The sequence below is a fragment of the Rhinopithecus bieti genome, unplaced genomic scaffold, assembly GCF_001698545.2.
Source record: "Rhinopithecus bieti isolate Rb0 unplaced genomic scaffold, ASM169854v2 scaffold_315, whole genome shotgun sequence".
Lineage (NCBI taxonomy): Eukaryota > Metazoa > Chordata > Mammalia > Primates > Cercopithecidae > Rhinopithecus > Rhinopithecus bieti.
Genome location: NW_016803481.1, coordinates 1,629,364 through 1,651,862, shown reverse-complemented (window position 1 = coordinate 1,651,862; position 22,499 = coordinate 1,629,364). Strand labels below are relative to the sequence as shown.

Below are 22,499 nucleotides of genomic sequence, written 5' to 3'. Positions count from 1 at the left end.
TATGCTGGTCTCCTGAGCCCTTTTGCTGTGAACACAGATGGAAGGGACATTTTATTCTCAGAACCTGTTGCTCTTAACCTGAGCAGATGTTTGCTTTCTACCTATTTTCTTTTCATTGAGATGTAATTCCCAGAAAATAAAATGCACCATTTTAAGGCATATAATTTGGTGGGTTTTAGTATTCTTGCTATGTTGTGCAACCATCACCACAATCTAATTCCAGAACATTACCATTACCCCAAAAAGAAACCCTATACCATTCACAGTCAGGGCAGATGCTTCCCTCAATCTTTCTCCACCCAGTCGTGGGTAGACAAGAGAGCTGGACTCACCATATGAGAGTGCTTGAGCTCCTTGGAAGACATAGGTTCAAACCCTGGGATTCTGGAATATTTTAGACCCTCTTGGGAAAACTAAGGACAGGGTCATGGTGCAATTCACCTAAGGTAAGGAAAGGTGGGGTCCCCAAGGACGCTAAACCCTTGAGCCTGTGCCTTCAGCCTGTGAGCTCCCTTCCTGCAGCCCACAAGCCCCAGCAGCTGCAGAAGACAAGGAGGCTCTGCAGTAAGGGACAGGGAAGCTTCCAGAGCTTCTGAGCCTCCAGGGCACTCGGTAGTGACACCCTAAGGTGCAGAAGCTTTAAAAGCTCTCTATTGTGACACCAGACACTGATATGGGATTTCTAGATCCAGGTGGTACTAATTAGTGTGAAAAGGGGGCTGAGAGGAGAGCAGCACATTCATTACGGGCCTCGTGTGTTGCAGATTCAAACAGAATCTCCTTTTTCTACTCACAACCACCCTGGGCAGTGTTAGACTCGTTTTCCAGAAGGAGGACTTGAGGTTCACAAAGAGATGTGCCTTGCTCTGACTGTACAGCCGAATTTCAAACACTTCCATCTGAGCCTTGAGTCTCAGCACTCTCCATCGCACCATGCTGTGGGCACCTGTGGAAATGCCTCCTGACTTGGCCCAGGGCAGGTAGAGCCACCCCTTGAGTGGCCTAGTTAGGGGCAGTGACATTAGGTGGGGGCTTGGCTTAGCTCAGCCCTGGGCTCCTCCATGCCGGTGGGAGCCTGGCATGAGCTCCCCTCCCTTCTGCCTGCCTCCTATTCTTCACTCCTCAGGCAAAAAGGTTGCTCAAGGAGACTCCAGGATTTGGGGTCTGCCTTGTCACTGTCACCAGGAGGCTTTTTTTCTGACTTGCCAGAGCTCCCCGTCAGTCCTCGCAGAGCCTCTGGAAGCACAGGGAAGGCAGCTGTGGGATCCTGGCTGAACAGAGTCCAGGTGAAGCAGGCTTGAGAATGGATTGATGGGGAGGTGGGGATGTCACAGGTCTGATGGCAGAGCTGGGGAAAGGGAGCAGCCAGCAAGGCTTGCAGGTTCTGCTCTTTGGTTGCTGAAGGGGGTCAGTGTGTGTATGTGTCATGGAGGTGGGCAGGGAAGGGGAGGGCTGTGCGTGGGGGAGAGGATATATATGCTGGTGTGGCTGAGACAGCGGAACCGAGCCTCACATCCATCGGAGGGAGCCGGGGACTGACAGCTCTCAGGTAGGCAACTGCACGGGGCCCCCAGCCAGACCGCGACTAACTGGACTAACTGCGTGGAGCTCCGGGAGGGCAGGGCCACCAGGGTCTGGCTCCTCGGCCTCTCTCCTTTGTCCAGTGTGGATGCTGCTGGCCTCTTGCGAGATGGTTCTTCATTCATTTCCTTTGCAGCGTTTGGATGGTGGGGAACGGGGGAGAGCTAAGGCTCTTTTTTAACCGCAGACAGATGCAGAAACAGAAAGAGGGGAACTTGGAAATGAGGAAAAGTTTTGCTTCCCCAGCTGTGGCCCCTACGTGGTTGTTGCTCTGTGTCAAAAGGAGGCTGCTGAAGGAGTGAGGTCAGGGGAGGGGCAAGCACTTGGGAGGGGGTTTGCCTTCCACGGGGCGGCCCCCAGGAAGCCCCTGGCCCCCTCATGAGGGTTTTCTCTCCGTGGCTTCCTTTCCTCTCCGATGCAGTGTGCAGGCTGCTTCTCCGCCTATCACTGAACTTGATGCCATCCAGATGGGAGTTTTTAATCCGGAGGGAGCCCTTCTCCCTTCTGCCCCCGACAGAAATTGCTATAAATAATGGGGAAGCGCCAGACCTGGGGAGTGTGCTTCACCTGTGTACCCACACTGCTGAGCGCCACGGCGTGTGAATTCCAGAGGGCATTTCTACGGGCGTGACCTTGGTCTCCCAGAACCTGATTCATTTAGAGGGTTCTTCTCTTGTTTGGCATCTCTCTCCCCCTGCCCATCTTCCCCACCTAAAGGTCTTTGCCCAGGTCATGCAGAATACTCCCTTCATAGTCACCGCATCCCAACTCTCGAGGCTCTCTCAGCCACCTTTTTTCTTCCTCCTCTCTTTGTGCGTCTCTCTCCCTCAGTCTTGCTTCCCCAGGCTTCACTACCCAGCCCCTCCTCCCCCAATCTCGCTCTGAACATGGGCAAGTTCTGGGGGAATTTCAAGTAAGGCAGGATGATTCGGGAAATGGACTATTTAAAGCAAACTGCTTTGGACTTGAATACCCTGATCCTGCGCTTAAACATCTGTGTTTAGCTTCCTCAAGCAGCCCATAATTGCCCCAATTATAACCAATAACATTGTTCGGCAGACTAACAAAAGATGAGCTTTGCACGGCATTCGCCAGCAAGCCCAAACCAGAGTTTTCAACATAGATGGGAAAAGTAACTGCCTGGCTTCTTATCAAAACCTCCCAAAGCAAATACTGCTCTTTTTCGCTGCTTGTGGGTGGCTACTGCATGCACCCTCTTTTTTTCTCATTTGTAAAGTGTGGCAGAGAAATATTCTACAAGCTTCCACTGAGGCTGTGTTACCTTTAACAAAAAGGATTCGCGCTCCTTTGGGCTTGCTGAGTCTTCTGCAGAGGAGGGTCCCTGGAAAACCCATCCCCAACCATCCTCACCTCAGTAAAAGCAGCAGCTTTTGTATCTCCATGTGCCACCCAGTGCTGCCTGTCAAGGGTTCTGCGGTGCAGCCTCAGGTTGTTTTGAGGGCGCAGTTTTGTTGCCCACAGGGCGGCAGCCCCTGCTTTATCAGCTGAAGGCTGAGAGTACTTAGGGATTTGTAAAATGCAGGCGAGTTTGCATTGTCAATGAAGGGAGTGATTGCAGGATTAGGCTCAAACCTGTGCTCCCTGGAGCCTATGACAGGAGCTGTCACAAAGCTATTCTGTATTCAATCAATCAGGTAGCTATCGTCTACACTCCACCAGGCAAGGAGGCTTGCAGGAGCTCAAGTAGATTCAGCAGAGGTGATAATAACAGCACTTTACATTTGTACAACGATTTAGGCGCTTTCACACCTATTATCCCAGCAACAGCCCTGTGAGGTGGTGCCATTATCTCGGTGTTGCAGTTGGGGAAACTGAACCTGAGAGATTAAATGATTTATTCAGTACATGGCAGGGTCAGGACTGAGCCAAGCCATTCTGGCTCCAGTTCATCTCCCCGTTATGGTCAGGGGTGCTTATGAACTCATAGTGGGGTCGGGGGTAGAGGAGAGACATGACACAAACATGAGAAAGAATTAGAAGACAATGCAAAGCTGGGTGTAATTCAGTCCTGAATCGCATAATCCAGAGAGCAAGTGCTAGAAGAATTCGGGAGAAGGAGCACTTCCTCCAGGGATTCCTAGGATTCTACCAAGTGGGAAGGCAGGTGGAATCTGGATGGGTGAAGGGCTTTGAAGAGGGAGGCAGCAGCCAGGTCAAGCACACAAAAGGAGGGCAACGGAATTAACATTTCTTGAAACCCACTCTGTGCCAGGCAGTGAGCTAAGCTTGTCTACATGCATATTTTGTGCTAATACACACACGCACATATGCACACGGATAGGAATGGGAAGTTTCAGGTGAGCGTTCTCTACTTGCACTGACACGGTTCAGTGATCCCTCATTTCCCCATCCAGCTCCACAGCTCCCAAAGCCCACGAAGGAAGCTTTGAAATCTCTTGCGTTCCCCGTCTGGGTGGAGCTACTCCTCAGGTGTCTTAAGAAAGGGATGGACCCTTCTCAGGAAACAGGAGCCGTCCTGACAATGAATGACTGGTAGTGGCTTGAATTGCTGGGCAGTCATGAAGCAAACTGAATTTTCTAAACGTCTTTATTTAAATCCCACAATCGAACATAAAGCTTTCCATCTAATCACAAACCAGTCGTGAGATTTGGAGCACATCAATTTCAGGGGCAAGCCAGTTTTCTGGGCATCTCCCTGGATAGGCTGCAATTAGTTTCAGTCTCAATTTTCCATGATCCTGTGGGCTTTTTTTTTTTTCCCCAAAATACTGGCAGCTGCTTCAACATTGCAGAAGCATAAAATCATCAGCCCGGGGGCCCAGCCTGGCAGGTGGAGTAGATAGCATGCCTCACCGTGCACCCCAGCTCTGCCATCCCACAGTGGCTCAGATCCAACCTCCCCTCTTTCCACATTGGCCTGCAATCTTCCCCCACCCTCCTTCCTCATTCATCCTTTCATTCATTTGGCCAAGGAACGTGTGTGGAGTTCCTGATAGAAGCCACACAGAGCAAGTGCCAGGAGCACAGGGCGGCCAGAGCTCTGGCTTCCTCCAAACTCACAATAGGCTTCAGGAAATTGAGACTTTTGTTTTTATCTTATCTTTCTTAATTTGCATTTTAGTGGATTTTATAAAGTATGTAACTTATAAATAAATTAGGAATGTGTACTCAAAATCGACTGCTAGGGGTACAAAGTTAAAGAAGTTTGACTGGACACGGTGGCTCATGCCTGTAATCCCAGCACTTTGGGAGGCCAAGGCGGGCAGATCACCAGATCAGGAGATCGAGACCATCCTGGCTAACACGGTGAAACCCCGTCTCTACTAAAAATACAAAAAAATTAGCCGGGCGTGGTGGTGGGTGCCTGTAGTCCCAGCTACTCGGGAGGCTGAGGCAGAAGAATGGCGTGAACTCCAGGAGGCGGAGCTTGCAGTGAGCCGAGATCGCACCACTGCACTCCAGCCTGGGCGACAGAGTGAGACTCCGTCTCAAAAAAAAAAAAAAAAAAGAAGTTTGAAGATTGTTGTCCTAGATTCGTTGATGTTTATCTGTGTTTTCCAATATTTTAGAAAAGAACATTGAATGATTTTATTACATAAAAGTAAACAAAAGCTTTTCTTTCTTTCTTTCTTTCTTTCTTTTTGAGTTGGAGGGCTTGCTGTGTTGCCCAGGCTGGTCTTTTGTTGTTGTTGTTGTTACTGTTGTTTACAGACAGGGTCTCACTCTGTCACCCAGGCTGGAGTACAGTGGCACAATCATAGCTCACTTCAGACTCAACCTCCTGGGCTCAAGCTATCCTCCTGCCTTAGCCTCCTGAATAGCTAAGACTACAGATTTGCACCACCACACATAGCTAATTTTTTTTTTTTTTTTTTTTTTTTTTTTTGTAGAGATAGGGGTCTCACTATGTTCCCCAAGCTGGTCTCAAACTCCTGGGCTCAAGCATTCTAAGTTGCTGGGATTGCAGATGCATCCCAATACACCCAGCTAAAAGTAAATAAAAGCTTTCCAAAATCTATTTAAATTATGTTGCCAGTATATGTGGGAGTGTGGCCCAGAACCAGGAGGATGGGAGTTGAGGGCTACCTTCCCACCTGCAGCAGCCCTGAACGTGTGTCTTTTCCCCCTCCACCTTTCTATAGCTTTCCTCCCATGCTGCCCGGAAGCTACTTCCCCATGAAGCCTTCATCTCCTTTTCCTCTTCCCTTTTTCCCTCCTTTCTCACTTCCAGGAAAGTACAAATATCTGGCCATTCATAAAATCAAAGAATATTAACCATCTCATCTAACTGCCTCTTCTTATAGAGGGAAAAGCTGAGGCCCAGAGAGAGAAAAGATCTTGCTTAAAATCCCACAGGTAACGACAGAGCCGGACTAGACGCCAGGACTCTTGTTTCTGAGCCCAGCTCTCGCTCATTCATTTCTCCCCAGCCTAGGGAATGCTTGACCTGTGCTGGGCTGGGCAATTGTTCTTTCCTCCACCTCCTCTATGCCGTCCCCCTCTTTCCAGGTGGAAATTTAGATCAGAGGAGAGACACTTGAAGTGTAATGGTATCAGCCAGAAGAGGAAAAGAAACCAAAGCAGCCTCTCTCCATAATAGCTGGTAAATAAGCACAAGCTCCGTTGCAGGAGTCTTGTCTGCAATGGGTCTAAGAAATGGGGCATGGGGAAGACCCACTTGTCTTCCAATGGACATGCAGCTGGTGCGCAATGAAGGGTCCCTCTGTGAACTGGGGAGAAGCAACAATAAAGAGGTTGTCATCAGCCCAGGCACAGTGTCTCATACCTGTAATCCCAGCACCTTAGGAGGCTGAGGTGGGAGGATAATTTGAGGTCAGGAGTTCGAGACCAGCCTGACCAACATGGTGAAACCCCGTCTCTACTAAAAATACAAAAAAATTAGCCAGGCATGGTGGCGGGCACCTGTAATCTCAGCTACTCAGGAGGCTGAGGCAGGAGAATCGTTTGAACCTGGGAGGCAGAGGTTGCAGTGAGCCAAGATAGCACCACTGAACTCCAGCCTGGGCAACAGAGCGAGACTCCATCTCAAAAAAAAAAAAAAAAAAAAGGGTTGTCATCAGAGAGGGAGTGCAGAGTTCAGAACAAGAGGAAGTCCCTGAATGAGTTCTCCTACACGAAGACAGCTGCAGGGATCACTGACAGGCAGCATCAGACATAAGTCCCAGCTCTGCCACTTCAAGTTATGTCAACTCCTTAAGCCTCAACCTGCTCAACTATTAAACGGGGATGATAGCACTTACCCCATAGGATGATGCTTATAAAGCAATTAGCGCAGAGCCTGGCTCATAGAGCTCTAAAGTCATAGTAATATGATTGCTATGAAATGCAAATAGATTCCACCACAATGAGATGCCATCAGAATTTGGCAACTTTCCAAAAGCAGAAACAGTGTGTAAAGTTTATGGTTTCCCAGAACACACGATTTGGAGTCAACACACCTGAGTTTAAGTCCTGGCTTTGCTACTTATAAACTGGATGACCCTAGTCAAATTGCTTAACCTCTAAGAGTTTACGTTCATCTTAAAAAGGTGGGTTGATATTAACCCTAGATTATAGGGTTGTGTAATATATGAATATAAAATTTTTTGGTGACCTGTCAAGAATATTCTCTACATGTGGTTGATGAAAAGTGATGAAAAGGATGGAGGTGTATCTGCCTCTAGCAAGAGCAGTCCCCTCTTCTCTTTTCCGCTGGCAGCATCAAAATTACAGGCCTTCGCATAGGTCATAAGACAAAACTTAATTAGGGTTCAGCTTTGGCTAAAGCTGCATATGTGATTCTCCAAACAGATAAGCAACTAATTATATTGCCCTTGGAAGCAAGATTCCACGCAAATCGATTAAGGTCAAACCATAGCAGTATTTTATCTTTATAAACAGCAAGGCACAATTAAATTTATGAGGTGTCATTGCCGAAAGAAAAGGCAATTCAATATTTCTTTATTCAATATGAGATGCCCAGAATATAGTATTGTCACATAGACGTATTAGCTGAGCTTGGCTCACCAAGTGAAATACAAGCCATGTAAAATTCAACCTACGCAGGGAACTTTTTATTTACTGATGTTTGCTATGGTTGTATAAAAATAGCAACAACCTGTCACTATTCCCATTTCACAGTTGAGAAGACTGAGGCTCACAGAAGTGAAATAATTTGCACACAGTTCCATCGTTACAAAGTATAAAGTTTCAGCATCAATGTAACAACAAACCTGTTATTATCCCCACTTTGCAGTTGAAAAGACTGAGGATCTCAGGACTTGTCCGCAGTCACACAGGTCCACAGTGTAATGTTTAAACACAAATACAACTCGTGAACTAACTAACTACTCATCTCCATTTAAATACAGAGCATCATCCAGCATATAGATATAGTCAAGACTTCTTAAAATGAAAAACATCTGCTGAGTTTTCAAAGTTCAAAATCTGATTTAATCTAGAACACAATTGTAGTAGGTGTTGGGAGGTGTATGAGAAAATACAGAATGCTGTCTCTTTTATAATGATATTTACATAATTTTGAGTTTTCACTGACATTCATCTCATTTTAAAGCTTGCGGCCGGGCGCGGTGGCTCAAGCCTGTAATCCCAGCACTATGGGAGGCCGAGACGGGCGGATCACGAGGGTCACAAGGATCAAGACCATCCTGGCTAACCACGGTGAAACCCCGTCTTACTAAAAAAAATACAAAAACTAACTGGGCGAGGTGGCGGGTACCTGTAGTCCCAGCTACTCGGGAGGCTGAGGCAAGAATGGTGCAAACCCAGGAGGGCAGAGCTTTGCAGTGAGCTGGAGATCCGCCACTGCACTCCAGCCTGGGCAACAGAGGGAGACTCCAATCTCAAAAATAAATAAATAAATAATAAATAAATAAATAAATAAATAAATAAATAAAATAAAATAAAGCTTGTGAGGCACCTGTGGGGTGGATGGAACTATGTGATAATCTCCATTTTGTGGATTCTGTGAATTGCAGGGGGCAATGGATAGCGTTGAGTGTGGATGACTCCTCGAATAATCAGTGGAGTCAATTGTTAAAAGTGAGGGGAGACAGAGAAGGGCCCGGAGGCTGGAGTCCGGAAGGTACATGTGCCTCCGACCCACAGGGAGGGCTTGGCTAGAGCCAAGGACACTCAACAAGGTCTCCCCAAGTGCCAAGGTGCAGGGCCCCACATTTTACCTGCAAATGGCCATGCACTACATGTCCCAGAAGCTCATCTTCCTTTTACACCTCGCCTCTAAATCCCATTTACCCAGAATTTGAGATGGCAAACATCAGTCAAACCAGCCAGCATTTCCTGAATGTGCAAATTGCCCCGGTTAATGAAGTTCACAAAAAACCTCAGCCGGAGAGCATTTCGCTAACATCTGTCACAGCTTGTCAGCTCAGCCTATGCACACATTCTGTATTAAAACCTCATATTAGGAAGGAAAGGAAACGGCTCCTTTTCTCCTCCCTTCCTTTTCTTCTGCGATGTATAGCCACTGCCACCATGTGGTTGCAGAGGGCACAACCACGCTGTTTGGAACACTACAAAAATATCTAGAAAGACGGAAACTTTGTAGAATGAGAAACGTAAGGCCAGGCACGGTGGCGCATTTCTGTAATCCCAGCACTTTGGGAGGCCGAAGTGGGTGGATCACCTGAGGTCAGGAGTTCGAAACCAGCTTGGCCAACATGGTGAAACTCACCTATACTAATAATACACAAATTAGCTGGGTATGGTGGTGCACTCCCGTAGTCCCAGCTACTCAGGAGGCTGAGGCAAGACAATTGCTTGAATCTGGGAGGTGGAGGTTGCAGTGAGCCAAGGTTGTGCCACTGCACTCCAGCCTGGGCAACTGAGTGAAACACCGTCTCAAAAAAACAAAAAAGAGTGTTAGAGTGAATGCTGCATGCCGGGTTCTTTCCTTCTCGTATATATTCTTATTGCCTGTCAGTGCTATTTTAATTGCTTACAAACATTAACCCACTAATCATCTTCTGAGACAGGTACTAATTTCATCCCATTTTTGCAGATGAGGAAATGAGAGGTCAAATACAGCTAGCAAGCTGCAGAGCTGCGATGGGAAGCAGGCAGTCTGTAGTCATTAGCAGATGAGAAAGCACACATCACCGCCACTCTGCAGCGTGGGTCTGTTGTGCCGGTGTTGATGGATGGAGCCCCTGAGGCTCGCTGGCCTCCCACTATGATGTGCTCTTCCAGATGCCAGGGCAGCAGAGGAGACTGATCTAACTCAGACCATGGGGTGGACATGGCTTCCCAGAAGGGATGATGCTAGAGGTGTGTGTGAAGGATGAGTTGGAGAAGGATATTCTGGGCAAAGGGAAGAGCAAGTGCCAAGATAAAAAGGCATTAAGAAGCCAGGCACGGTGGCTCATGTCTGTAATCCCAGCACTTTGGGAGGCCAAGGCAGGCAGATCACTTGAGGTGAGGAGTTCAAGACCAGACTGGCCAACATGGTGAAGCCCCGTCTCTACTAAAAACACAACAATTAGCCAGATGTGGTGGTGGGCACCTGTAATCCTGCTACTCCGGAGGCTGAGGCACGAGAATCACTTGAACTTAGGAGGCAGAGGTTGCAGTTAGCCGAGATAGCACCAGTGCACTCTAGCCTGGGTGACAGAGTAAGACTGTCTCGAAAAAAAATATTAAGAGCCTGATACAGTTCGGAGCTACACATGATTGGCTGAGACTAGAGGCTATGCGAGGTTAGGTGCTAGGAGACGAGGCAAGAATCGGTCAGTGCTAAGTCCTTGGAGCTCCTCCTGACAGCAATGAGGTTATAAAATTAGTTTAAATATAAGGTGACATCATCAGATTGAAGATGGCTTGGGGGGAAGCCAGAACATTAGGTGGACTAATTAGGAGGCTATTACAATAACCCAGGCAATAAATCTCAACTAAAGCCCTGGTCCTTGGGATAAAGAAGAAAAAATCATCTCAAATGCATTTGCGATACAGTCATTTGTATAGGCGCTGTGTTCATTATTTATTTCAAAACCCATCTCAAATGTGAATTAATTGGTCAGGTGCAGTGACTTATGCCTGTAATCCCAACACTTTGGGAGGCTAAGGTGGGAGGAACACTTGAGGCCAGGAGTTCGAGACCAGCCTGGACAACATGGCGAGACCTCATTTCTGCTAAAAATTTAAAAACTAACCAGGCATCCTGGGCTCAAACAATCTTCCCAGCTACTTGGGAGGCTGAGGTGGGAGGATCACTTGAGCCCAGGAGTTCAAGGCTGCAGTGAGCCATGATTGCACCACTGCACACCAGCCTGGGCAACAGAGCGAGACCGTCTCAAACAAACAAAAATTCAACTCATTGATTTAACAAACACTTACTGAGCACCCCATACTTATCGTCATCCTCTGGGTATGAAATGCTTTGATGATGCACAAGAAGAACTGGGGTGGGCTCAGTTGCAGGTCCCTCCTTTGTTCACATCCTTTTCATACCAGCACTTCCCAAACTTTGGCACGGATATAAGTCACCTGGGAATATTGCTAAAAATGTGGATCCTTCCAAAAAATTAGTGGGACCTGGTAGTGCGTGCCTGTAATCCTAGCACTTTGGGAGGCCGAGGCAGGCAGATCACAAGGTCAGGAGTTCGAGACCAGCCTGGCCAACATGATGAAACCCCATCTCCACCAAAAATACAAAAATTAGTCAGGCATTGTGGCATGTGCCTGTAATCCCAGCTACTCAGGAGGCTGTGGTACGAGAATGTCTTGTTCTCATGCCACAGCCTGGGGAGGTGGTGGCTGCAGTGAGCTGAGATTGTGTAGCCTGGGTGACAGAGCAAGACTGTCTCAAAACAAAAACAAAAAGACACGCAGATCCTGATTCAGTGGTTCTGGGGTGAGGCCCAAGAATCTGCATTTCTAACAAGATTCCAGCTGGTCTGCAGGGTGCATTGGAGTAGCAAGACCTTCTACAGTTCCTCAATATCAACTGAAGAAAGAGTAATAAAGGCAGTCATTTTTGGCTTTCTACACTGAACTCTTCATTAAGGGAACTGCACACAGTGAAATGCACAGAATATAAATCTACAACTCAATGGGTTTTGGCAAATGGATACACTCCTGCGACTTCAATCAAGAACATATACATTTCTAGAAAATTCTTTGTTCCCTTTCCATTTAATCCTCCACCTAAAGATGGTTCTACAGGGACCCAAAGTGATACAATCCAGGAAAGCATCTTTCAGATTCAGAAGGCTTGATCAAAAGATAAGTTTCAAGGAGAAACAGTGAAAACTGCACACCTTTCAGGCAATCCTACATAAGATTGCAAACCACTGATCCAATCAACCAATCCTTGGAGCTACTATATTAGAATAGTTTCTTTGTTCAATTTTAAATAGCGAGTTCCACATGCCAGGACCTATGCTTGGCCTGGAATGCCAAGGTGAATAACATGGCCCTGTGCTCAGGAAGCCAACTGTCTTAGTCTGTCCAGGCGACTGTAACAAAAGAGCGTAGATTGGGTGGCTTATAAACAACAGAAATTTCTTTTCTTTTTTTTTTTTTTGAGATGGAGTCTTGCTCTGTCACCCAGGTTGGAGTGCAGTGGCGTGATCTTGGCCCACTGCAACCTCCGCCTCCTGGGTTCAAGCAATTTCTGGCTAATTTTTGTATTTTTAGTAGAGATGGGGTTTCTCCATGTTGGCCAGGCTGGTATCGAACTCCTGACCTCTAGTGATCCACCTGCCTCAGCCTCCCAAAGTGCTGGGATTACAGGCGTGAGCCACCGTGCCCTGCCAACAACAGAAACTTCTTTTTCACAGTACTGGAGGCTGGAAAGTTTGAGATCAAGATGTCTGCAGATTCAGTGTCTGGTGAGGGTCTATTTCCTGGTTCTTAGTTGTTGCCTTCTTGCTGTGTCCTCAAGTGGTAGACGGGACTAGCTAGCTCTCTGGGGCCTCTTTTACAAGGGCACTAATTCCATTCATATGGGTTCTAGTTTTACGATCTCATCACCTCCCAAAAGTTCAATCTTCCATCTCTCTCTCTCTCTCTTTTTTTTTTTTTTTTTTTTTTTTTTGAGACAGAGTCTCGCTCTGTCAACCAGGTGGGCATGCAATGGCACGATCTTGGCTCACTGCAACCTCCACCTCCCGGGTTCAAGCAATCCTGTCACCTCAGCCTCCCAAGTAGCTAGGATTACAGGTGTGTACCACCACACCTGGATATATATGTATATATGTTTGTATTTTTAGTAAAGATAGGGTTTTGCCATGATGTTGGCCAGGCTGGCCTTGAACTCCTGACCTCTAGTGATCCACCTGCCCCGGCCTTCCAAAGTTCTGGGATTACAAGCGTGAGCCACTGTGGCTGGCCCAAAGATCCCATCTCTTAATACCATCACCTTGGAGGTTAGGATTTCAACATAGGAATTTTAGGGAGACAGAGATAGACCATAGCACTAGCTCACATCTAGCAGGGATAAGAGGCAAGTACCTGGAAGAGAGATTTCAGGGTACCGGGGGTTGGGGGCATTCCTGGCTGCAGCAGGGAAGGTCAGGCAGATGAAAGGAAGCACTTGAGTCATTAATAAATCTCGTATTTTACTCATCTTACTTTTGCACGGCACTTTGCAAAACGCCTCTTACAGGTCTCATTTCATCTTCACAATAGGGCTGTGATAAGGCAGGTGCCACTGTGCCCCTTTTATGGGCTATGAAAACTGAGGCTCGAAGAGGTTGATTTAATGTCACATGCTGGTAAGCTGCAAAGCGATGCCTTCAGCTTCCAAGAAAGCTGTCTCTGCCACCACACAGCTGTTCCCGAAAGTGCCTGTGTGGTGTCAAGGCCAGGCAGGTGGCAGGAATCACAGGGTGTCCTGACACCCAGGACCAACCCAAGAACCCAGACACTAGCAAGCCTGTGCGTGAACACTGAGTCTAGGTGATAGGGCCGGGTTGCCTATGGCCTTGACAATTTACACCCCTGGAAAGTGAATCTCAGGCCCCTAGTGCCGTCCTGCCAGAGACAGCAGAGGAGTGTCTTTCCTGCATCCTCTGGGTTAGGGTCTCCGGCCCAGAGCAGCCCCCCGAGAATGGCTGTACTCACTGCCATGCTTCCTGTATGTTCCAGCACCTGCTTCCTGCTCCTGCACCATGAAAGTCCTGGTTTGTGACCTGCTGCTGCTCAGCCTCTTCTCCAGTGTGTTCAGCAGTTGTCAGAGGGACTGTCTCACATGCCAGGAGAAGCTCCGCCCAGCCCTGGACAGCTTCAACCTGGAGGTAGGTCCCCAAGGCAAGGCAGAGAGGCTGTCCTCCTCCCTGACTACCTCCTCCCTCCCTACTCCAGAGCAGACTCTGAGTGAGAAGCCAAGGCCTCTCCCACACCTCACAGGACTTGCCCAGCATCACATGGCCCATAGGAAACAGATGCAGACAGGAGCTGCTCTTCCGACCCAGAACCTTGCGATCTTTCCACCATACCACCTGCAGGAAGAGCCCTGCCTGTGATGCCAGGTAGTTCCCAGGATTAAAATAATGTTACTTATTTCAGAGAGTGTGGCAAATTCAGAAAAGTATAAAAAAAGAGAAATTTAAATCACCCTTAATTACACCAGTAAGAGAAAGAATCCTACTTTTTTCCACTTATTATATTATACCAGAATAAATTTCCCATGTTATTATTTCTTTCCATGAATATAGTCTACAGTTGGCCCTCGGTATCTACAGGTTTCACATTCAAGGATTCAACTAACCATGGATAGAAAATATTCAGAAAAAATTAAAAAATAATAATACATCAATAAAAAATAATACAAATAAAGCAATACAGCGTAACAACTATTTACACAGCATTTACATTATATTAAGTAATATAAGTAATCTAGAGATGATTTAAAGTATACAGGAGGATGTGCATAGCCATTTTATTTGTTTATTTTTTTTATTTTTGTTTTTTGAGACAGAGTCTCACTCTGTCACCCAGGCTGGAGTGCAGTGGCACGATCTCAGCTCACTGCAAGCTCCACCTCCCAGGTTCAAGCAATTCTTCTGCCTCAGCCTCCCAAGTAGCTGGGATTATAGGCACCCACCACCACAGCCCGCTATTTTTTGTATTTTAAGTAGAGATGGGTTTCACCATGTTGGCCAGGCTGGTCTTGAACTCCTGACCTCAAGTGATCCACCTACCTCGTCCTCCCAAAGTGCTGGGATTACAGGCATGAGCCACCGTGCCCGGCCGCATAGCCATTTTATATAAGGGACTTGAGCATCTGTAGATTTAGTATCCTGAAAACCAATCCCCTGTGGATACAGAAGGACCATGTAATTTGTCTAATGATTGAACATGTATGTGCCTTTTATTTTTGATATTGCAGATAATTCAACAGTGAACCCCTTAGTACCAAAATGCTCTCTTATATTTTAAATTTCCAACTTCAGGTGCAAATCCAGTATTAAATTTTTCTTCATTAAATAAACTGCTTTGTCAACTATCTACATTTCAGTCCACATAGTTACTCCTCTCCTATTAAATCCAGTATAGCTCAATTGTTTTTTACTTTATAGTCAAATAACTTCCTTCAAAAGATGCCATCTTTTAAACCCCTTAACCTTTCAAAACAGCCGGAAGCACCACAGTTCCTTAAGGCAAACGTACAAATGTAGAACCGAGTATTTGCAGGGGGGCTGACACACCCTGGTGTCTCCCACCTCCAGATAACAGAGGAGGAGATAAAAATCCAGCAGACCCAAAGCACCAAGCTCTTGGGCTCAATGGTTTTCAAGCCCATTTTCCACCCAGTCATAACTACCCAGGGCATCTCCAGTTAACCAATTCACTTACTATATTATACCAGGATCAATTTCCCATGTTATTAATATTATTACTTTCCATGAATATAGTCTACAGTTGGCCCTCGGTTACGTGGTTATAGTAAATGTCTCCTCTTATTCATTCACCATGTTTCTCTCTGAGCTCCTACTCTGCTGACGATTCCCTCTTTCAGGAACCCCAGCCCTCTCTCCGTCCATGTGCCTCATTCTCTTCCCCACTCTGGCTACTGTGTTGGTTCCTTGTCCTCTCCCCACCCCCTACATAAAGGATCACCAAGATTCTCTGCTTTTCACCTCCCTCTGAGAACCCACCCATACATCCCAGGCCTTCTGCTCCTCCTAGGCTGCAGAAAACTCCTAAAGGCACCCTCCCGACCGCCTCTTTCTTGGGCTCCAGACCCAATCACTTTCCAGAGTTCCCAGAAATCCTGCCTTCTCTTCCTGCCCTGCCATCGTGCCTGCCTCGGCCTCCTCCCCCATCCATAAATCCCACTCGCACTTCAAATCCCAGATTAAGTGTCCCCTGGTAAGAGAACACTGCACTGATTCTCCACCCACCCCAGTGGAGTGGGCCCTCCTTCCTCGTGTTCTGATTGTTAGTCGTATCTGCAGGACTCTCTCTCCCCATATGGAGTGAGCTTTCTTTACTGATGGAGCTGGGTATCCCAGCATGCAGCACAGTGTGTGGCACAGAGCATAGCTCAATAAACACATCCCATCCCGCTGAAACTGGAAGATTTTAAAACCATTAGTCTCCTAATAGGCACATCTGCTGCGGTCTCTGTAAAGGTTTTACGTTTGCATCTTTCAGAGAGTCAAAAATTTGGACCATGTCTGCATCTCTCCATAGCATCTTAAGTATCTGGGGTCTAGACAACATTCGCAGCTTTACTTCTTTGAAACAAGTCAGAAAATGGAACATAAAATCCTCACAATGGAGGACTAACACCTTCACAGTGCTTGCTAACCCCCCGGAGGATGCAGCTGCCTGCTTGTTTTTGTTTCTAGTTTGTATTCACTTTTAACCTATGTTTGAGTTTAACAAAATGCCTAGAAAGTAGGCACTCAAATCCCATTTCCAAATCTGGCAGCCCTTGACTATGTCCATCCTGTGAATGACAGGGGGACTCATATTTCAGCAAAGGTCCCTTCCCCAGTCCCTCCACCAAATTACATAATCCTGAGCTCTTCCCAGGGTCCTCTGGATCCTTGGCTTCATCAGGAAACTTTTTACTTCTGCTCCTAGTAGACTATTCAAGTATGGCTGCTTGTTGTTAGACTATAATTTTGGTTGGTAAATGACTCACACCCAAACCCATTGCAACGTCCTGGCCTTTAACCTAACTGTGAATGGTACTTACTTCATCAGCTCAAGGAGAAAAAACTGGATTCACTGAGTTATTTTAGAGACAAAAAATAAGGCAACCAGTCCCCAAGAAAGAGTGTGGGGAAATTTATTTTAAACTCCCTAAAATTTGGCCTGGTGCAGTGGCTCACACCTGTAATCCCAGGATTTTGGGAGGCTAAGGCACGTGGATCACTTGAGGCCAGGAGTTCAAGACCAGTCTGGCCAAAAAGGCGAAAAGCTGTCTCTACTAAAAATACAAAAATTGGCTGGGCATGGTGGTACATGGCTGTAATTCCAGCTACTCAGGAGGCTGAGGCAGAAGAATCACTTAAACCCGAGAGGCAGAGGTTGCAGTGAGCTGAGATCATGCTACTGTACTCCAGCCTGGGGCACAAAGTGAGACTCTGTCTCAATCAATCAATAAAATTCCCTAAAATCTATTTCTAAACAAACTACCTTCTGGTAGTTCTTTCTATCTTCATGAAATGAAAATTCTAATGAGGTGACTTGCAGTAGGAGTTCCTTATATGTTTGTCTTCTATGCTGTTCATCTTCTGTATTTGTCCTCAGATATTCTAGCAGGACCTCAGAAAGCAAATAGCTCCCAAATGTCTCTTGGTCAGAAGTGGTGTGACTCGTTAGTGGCAGAAACTTGACCGCCTTTGTGAGCTGCTCCTTTTATCCCCAATGGGTTCATGTGCCTGTTTCCCACTTTGTACCCTAATCTTTGAGCCCAGACACCCGAATGGCCATTCGCTCACTTTCCCTATAAGCCCAGCTTTATGGATCAATTTGGCAGCCATATGAGACTCTAGATGCCCATATGCATTCTGGCTTAATATAGTAATGCCATCAGTGTGGGCTGCCAAAATGTGTCCAGCTCACTTAATAAGCCATTAACCCTCTCTGGAAAAAGGCTGGTGAGTTTCCCACACCAGAGGGTCAGGAATTAAGTTCCTATGCCCATCTGGTGCTACAAATGCTGTTGTGAATTTGCCTTCCTCCTATTTGCCCAAAACCCTCTCCTAAATCAAGAGTTGAGATGATTTTGTTAGCATCTAATTTATCTAACAGTGCATCAAGTCTGGGTATGGACTGTGGCATCTGGTTTGATCACAGAATTTCATTTTCCCTGACTGACACAAAATCTAATTACCATCTGGGCTTAGAAACCTAGGGGCTCACAGAAGATGTAAGCACCTCCAGGTTTAACAACTCTTCCACCTGTTTCTGTAAACTGACGGAGCAGAACAATTCAACAAGCAGTTCGGGGCTCCTATTCTGCAAGGATTGGACCAAGCATGCTCAAAGGTCAGATCCAGCTCCCCCACTCTACCCTTCTACGGCTTTCCCAGTGCTAGCCACACTTCTCTGCATCCCTGTTGACTTTGCAGAGCAGAGTTTCTCAAACTTGCCACTGTGGGCACTTTTGCTGGGGAATTATTTGTTGTGGGGGATGTCCTGGGCACTTTAGGATGTTTACTGGCATCCCTGGCCTCTAGGTGCCAGTAACATGCAGACACACACACACACACACACACACACACACACACACACCAGTTCTGACAACCAACAATGTCTCCAGAGATTGCCAAATGGCCCCTTGGCAGGCAAAATCACTCCCAGTTGAGATCCACTCCTGTAGAGTACTAACTCAACAGAATTCTGATCTGAAAGAATACACTACACATTGATTCTAGCTGCTATTCTTCCAAGTATTTCAGGAGCAGGCTAAGTACAGACCCAAGTGACTCTCTCTGTAGGAGTCTTTAACCACCGTGTTCCGTGATGGTTTCTTCCTCCTCAGAGCAAGTTTCAAAGCAGGATTTCTCCAGATATCATCCAGCCTCAGAATCACCTGGGCTGTTGCTAAAAATACAAGTTTATGGGCCCCACCCTTGACTTAGTGGGTCAGACTATCCAGTGCTATAGGTTAAAAATTTGCATTCTAACGAACTCCAGTAGCATTTTTTTTTCTTTGAGACAGAGTCCCGCTCTGTCATCAAGGCTGGAGTGCAGTAGAGCAATCTCAGCTCATTGCAGCCTTGACCTCCCAGGCCAAGCAATCCTCCCACCTCGGCCTCCCAAGTAGCTGGCACTGCAGGCATGCACCACACCCCACTAACATTTTTATTTTTGTAGAGATGAGGTCTCCCTATGTTGCCCAGGCTGCTCTCAAACTCCTGGGCTCAAAGGAGCGTCCCTCCTTGGCCTCCTAAAGTACTGGGATTATAGGAGGGAGCCACCATGCCCAGCACCGTAGCAATTCTTATAGAATACTCCAGAAGTTTGCAATTCCGTTGTTCTTAAGGCAGCCCTCCCTACCTATGGAAGGGAGGGCTGCCTTAATTTTTTATAATCAGTTACATTGCAGGTGTGAAAAAGTAGTTCCCTGCATCTTTTTGCTGAGGTCATTCTGTCAGCAACTAGGTTCCATGTGTTAAGTATCTCTGAGCAAAAGCTAAATGAAAAAGGCCTGCTCAGAAAAACCATGGCTTGAGCATCACTACGGGCCAATGTCACCTCCTGTGACTAATAGGTGAACTTGGACAGGTTGCTTCTTGGAAACCCTACCAGGGAAGGAAAGGAACACTCCCGTCAGACCCATTCCCTGTCTGTCCCCTCCAGTCCATTGGAATACGGGCAATGCTTCCATCCAAACCTCAGCTCTTGGTCTCATCGAATCCTTTTTCTTGCATTGATTGCCACAATTCATATTGCAAGCACACAGAGGTACCTGAGTAGATGTCTTGGACTGGGCCGCAAAGCATCTTTGAGTTCTTGTTCAGGTTATACTGTTATCTAACCGTGTTGTTTTGGACACATTACTGAACCGCGTCATAAAATGCAAAGATTGAATTATATTCATGATTTGCAAATCCAGGCAAATATTGGAATTACCTGACCTTTGTAAAATTAAGTTTTTAATTCCTTTGTAAAAATAAGTTTTAATCCCTGGTTCTATTCTTCAGAGATTGAGTTGAGTCTTGAAGTTCTGTTTTTTTGTTTTCTCAGTCAGAGTTTCACTTTTATTGCCCAGGCTGGAGTGCAGTGGCACAATCTCGGCTCACCACAACTTCTGCCTCCCAGGTTGAAGCGATTCTCCTGCCTCAGCCTCCCAAGTAGCTGGGATTACAGGCATGCGCCACCATGCCCGGCTAATTTTTTGTATTTTTAGTAGAGATGGGGTCTCTCCATGTTGGTCTGGCTGGTCTCAAACTCCCAACCTCAGATGACCCGCCCGCCTCAGCCTCCGAAAGTGCTGGGATTACAGGCATGAGCCACCACGCCCAGCCGAAATTCTGTTTTTAAAAGCTCTGCAGATGATTGGGACCCACATCCAGGTGTGGGACCCTTTAGACCAGGTGTGGGCTCTGTCTCCAAAAGAAAAAAAAAAAAGAATAAAAGAATCCTGGAGTCCTGGAGTCCTGGACTAATGGGACAGATGAGTAATCAGATAAGCAAAGGGTGGCAGCAGGGTGACAGGTGCTGCTGCAACAGCGTGCATGCTAAGCACTAGGGGCATTCCAGTCCTGGTTGCAATTAGCTGCGACCCCTGTTCTTCCAGGGACTCTTTCTTACCTCTTTTCATTCCCTTCTTTTATACTCTTAGCTAAATATAAAGTGACTTCTTGATTAATTCAGCTCAGTTTGACAAACCTCTACTGAAACCCTAGTCTTTACTGGAAGGAGAAGATTCCAGCAAGGGATTCAAACATGAGTAAGATGTGGTCCCTAATTTGACATATTCTGCCTTAGAAGGTATTGCAATTTAATGACATAAAGCATTAAAATTTCCACAAGAGGAATACAAAGTTCTGTGGGAAGACAGAGGCAGGAGAGAGCAATTCTTGCCAGGGAACTAGAAGGTATCAGAGAGGGGCAGCACTGGAGCTTGTCTGGGTCCCAAAGAATGGATGGAAGGATTCAACGAGGTCATTGCATTCGAGGGACAGAGAGAAAGGCATGCGGGTATGAGGAGCTTTGAGGTGTTTAAGACTAGGAACAGCCCTATAGGCCTCAAGGGGCATGTGATGAAGACTCGGAAATAAGACCTAGATGGTGGGCTGGACCAGGTGGTAGAGGGATTTGAATGCTTTGCTCAAGAGTTTGGAGCTGTTTCATGGATACGATAAACAATTAGACAGCTGTGGGCAAGGTAATGCCATGATTAGTTACTCCTCAGGAAGGGTATCCTGCCAGAGGTACCACATTGACGACAGTGGCAAAGACCAGAGATGCAGAGATCAGTTAGGGACCCACTTCACCTAACAGGCACTTAGGCGGCAGTAGAGGGAGAGGGAGGAGGGGCAGAACTGTAGACTGGCAGGATGGGGGCAGTGAGAGGGGAGGAAAAGATATGCCCAGAGTTTGAAATCTGAGTCAACTGGGGAGTGAGGTGCCACTCAGAGACAGGGACCGAGAGGCCAAGCAGAAGGACAACTGCATCAGATAAGAATGAAATTCACACGCTAGTAACAAACACCTAAAGTGACAGTGGCTGAAATCAATAGATTCAATTCCTCACAAGGAGTGAGGAGGGGACAGCCCAGGGCTGCAGTGGCAGCTCCAGTCTCCTCTCTTTTCTCTGCCAGTCGGCAGCTTCTAGCCCATGACTCCCATCCTCTGAGTCGCTGCATGGTTTCTAGATGGCAAACACAATGTCAGCCCAAATGTCCACATTCCAAGCAGAAAGTTGGAGGAAGAGGATAACGGGATGTTCTTCCCACTTAAGTCAGTCTCCTACTTTCTTGGAAACCCCACCTGATGCTTGACCACTTCCTTTATTTTTTTTTTCTTTTTCTTTTATTTCTTTATTTTATTTTATTTTTTGGCAGAGTCTCACGCTGTCACCCAGGCTGAAGTGCAGTGACATGATAGCTCACCATGACCTCCGCCTCCCAGGTTCAAGCAACTCTTTTGCTTCAGCCTCCCCAGTAGCTGGGATTATAGGCACCCACCACCACACCCATCTAATTTTTATATTTTTAGCAGAGATGGATTTTTGCCATGTTGACCAGGCTGGTCTCAAACTCCTGGCCTCAAGTGATCCGCCCGCTTTGGCCTCCCAAAGTGCTGGGATTACACTTCCTTTTTTTTTTTTTTTTTTTTTTTTGAGACGGAGTCTCGCTCTGTCACCCACAGTGGAGTGCAAGTGGCGCGATCTCCACTCACTGCAAGCTCTGCCTCCCGGGTTCACACCACTCTCCTGCCTCAGCCTCCCGAGTAGCTGGGACTACAGGGGCCTGCCACCACACCTGGCTAATTTTTTTTTTTTTTTGGTATTTTTAGTAGAGACGGGGTTTCACCATGTTAGCCAGGATGGTCTTGATCTCCTGACTTCGTGATCCACCCACCTCAGCCTCCCAAAATGCTGGGATTACAGGCGTGTGCCACTGCGCCCGGCCTACACTTCCATTTTTATGTCGTCAGCTACTTATCGCTTCAAGGAAGCTTGGGAAACATATATGTTGCCTTTAGGAATAAAACAGTGTTCTGTGCATAAGGAGAAGGGGAGATGAATACAGGCCAGACAGTTGCAGCCTCTGCCCCAGAAGGTGCCCTGGAAGCCATGCAGGAGCTCCATGCTATGATGAGGGGCTCTGCCTACTGACTCACAGCAGCAAGGTCAGGGGTTTCCAGCCAGCTAAGGCCAGAAACCTGGACTGAAATTAGGGGTGAAGCCAAAACAGCAAATAGGAAGAAAAGCCGGGGGCAGAGGCTTCCAGGAGACCCAATCAGAACCAAGAACGTGGGGTGGG

At 46.9% G+C, this 22,499-nt stretch overlaps 1 protein-coding gene across 2 annotated transcripts in view; it reads left to right on the top strand.

The window, feature by feature from the left end:
* The first annotated feature begins 1,364 nt into the window (after positions 1-1,364).
* PNOC (prepronociceptin) overlaps positions 1,365-22,499 on the top strand; it is a 27,066-nt gene continuing 5,931 nt past the window's right edge. The window contains exons 1-2 of one of the 2 annotated variants that reach the window (XM_017884877.1): positions 1,365-1,549; positions 13,690-13,838. In XM_017884877.1, coding sequence (XP_017740366.1) covers positions 13,713-13,838 — 126 coding nt within the window. In that variant the 5' untranslated portion in view covers positions 1,365-1,549; positions 13,690-13,712. The remainder of the gene's footprint in view (positions 1,550-13,689; positions 13,839-22,499) is intronic. The other variant, XM_017884868.1, reaches the window with a different exon arrangement.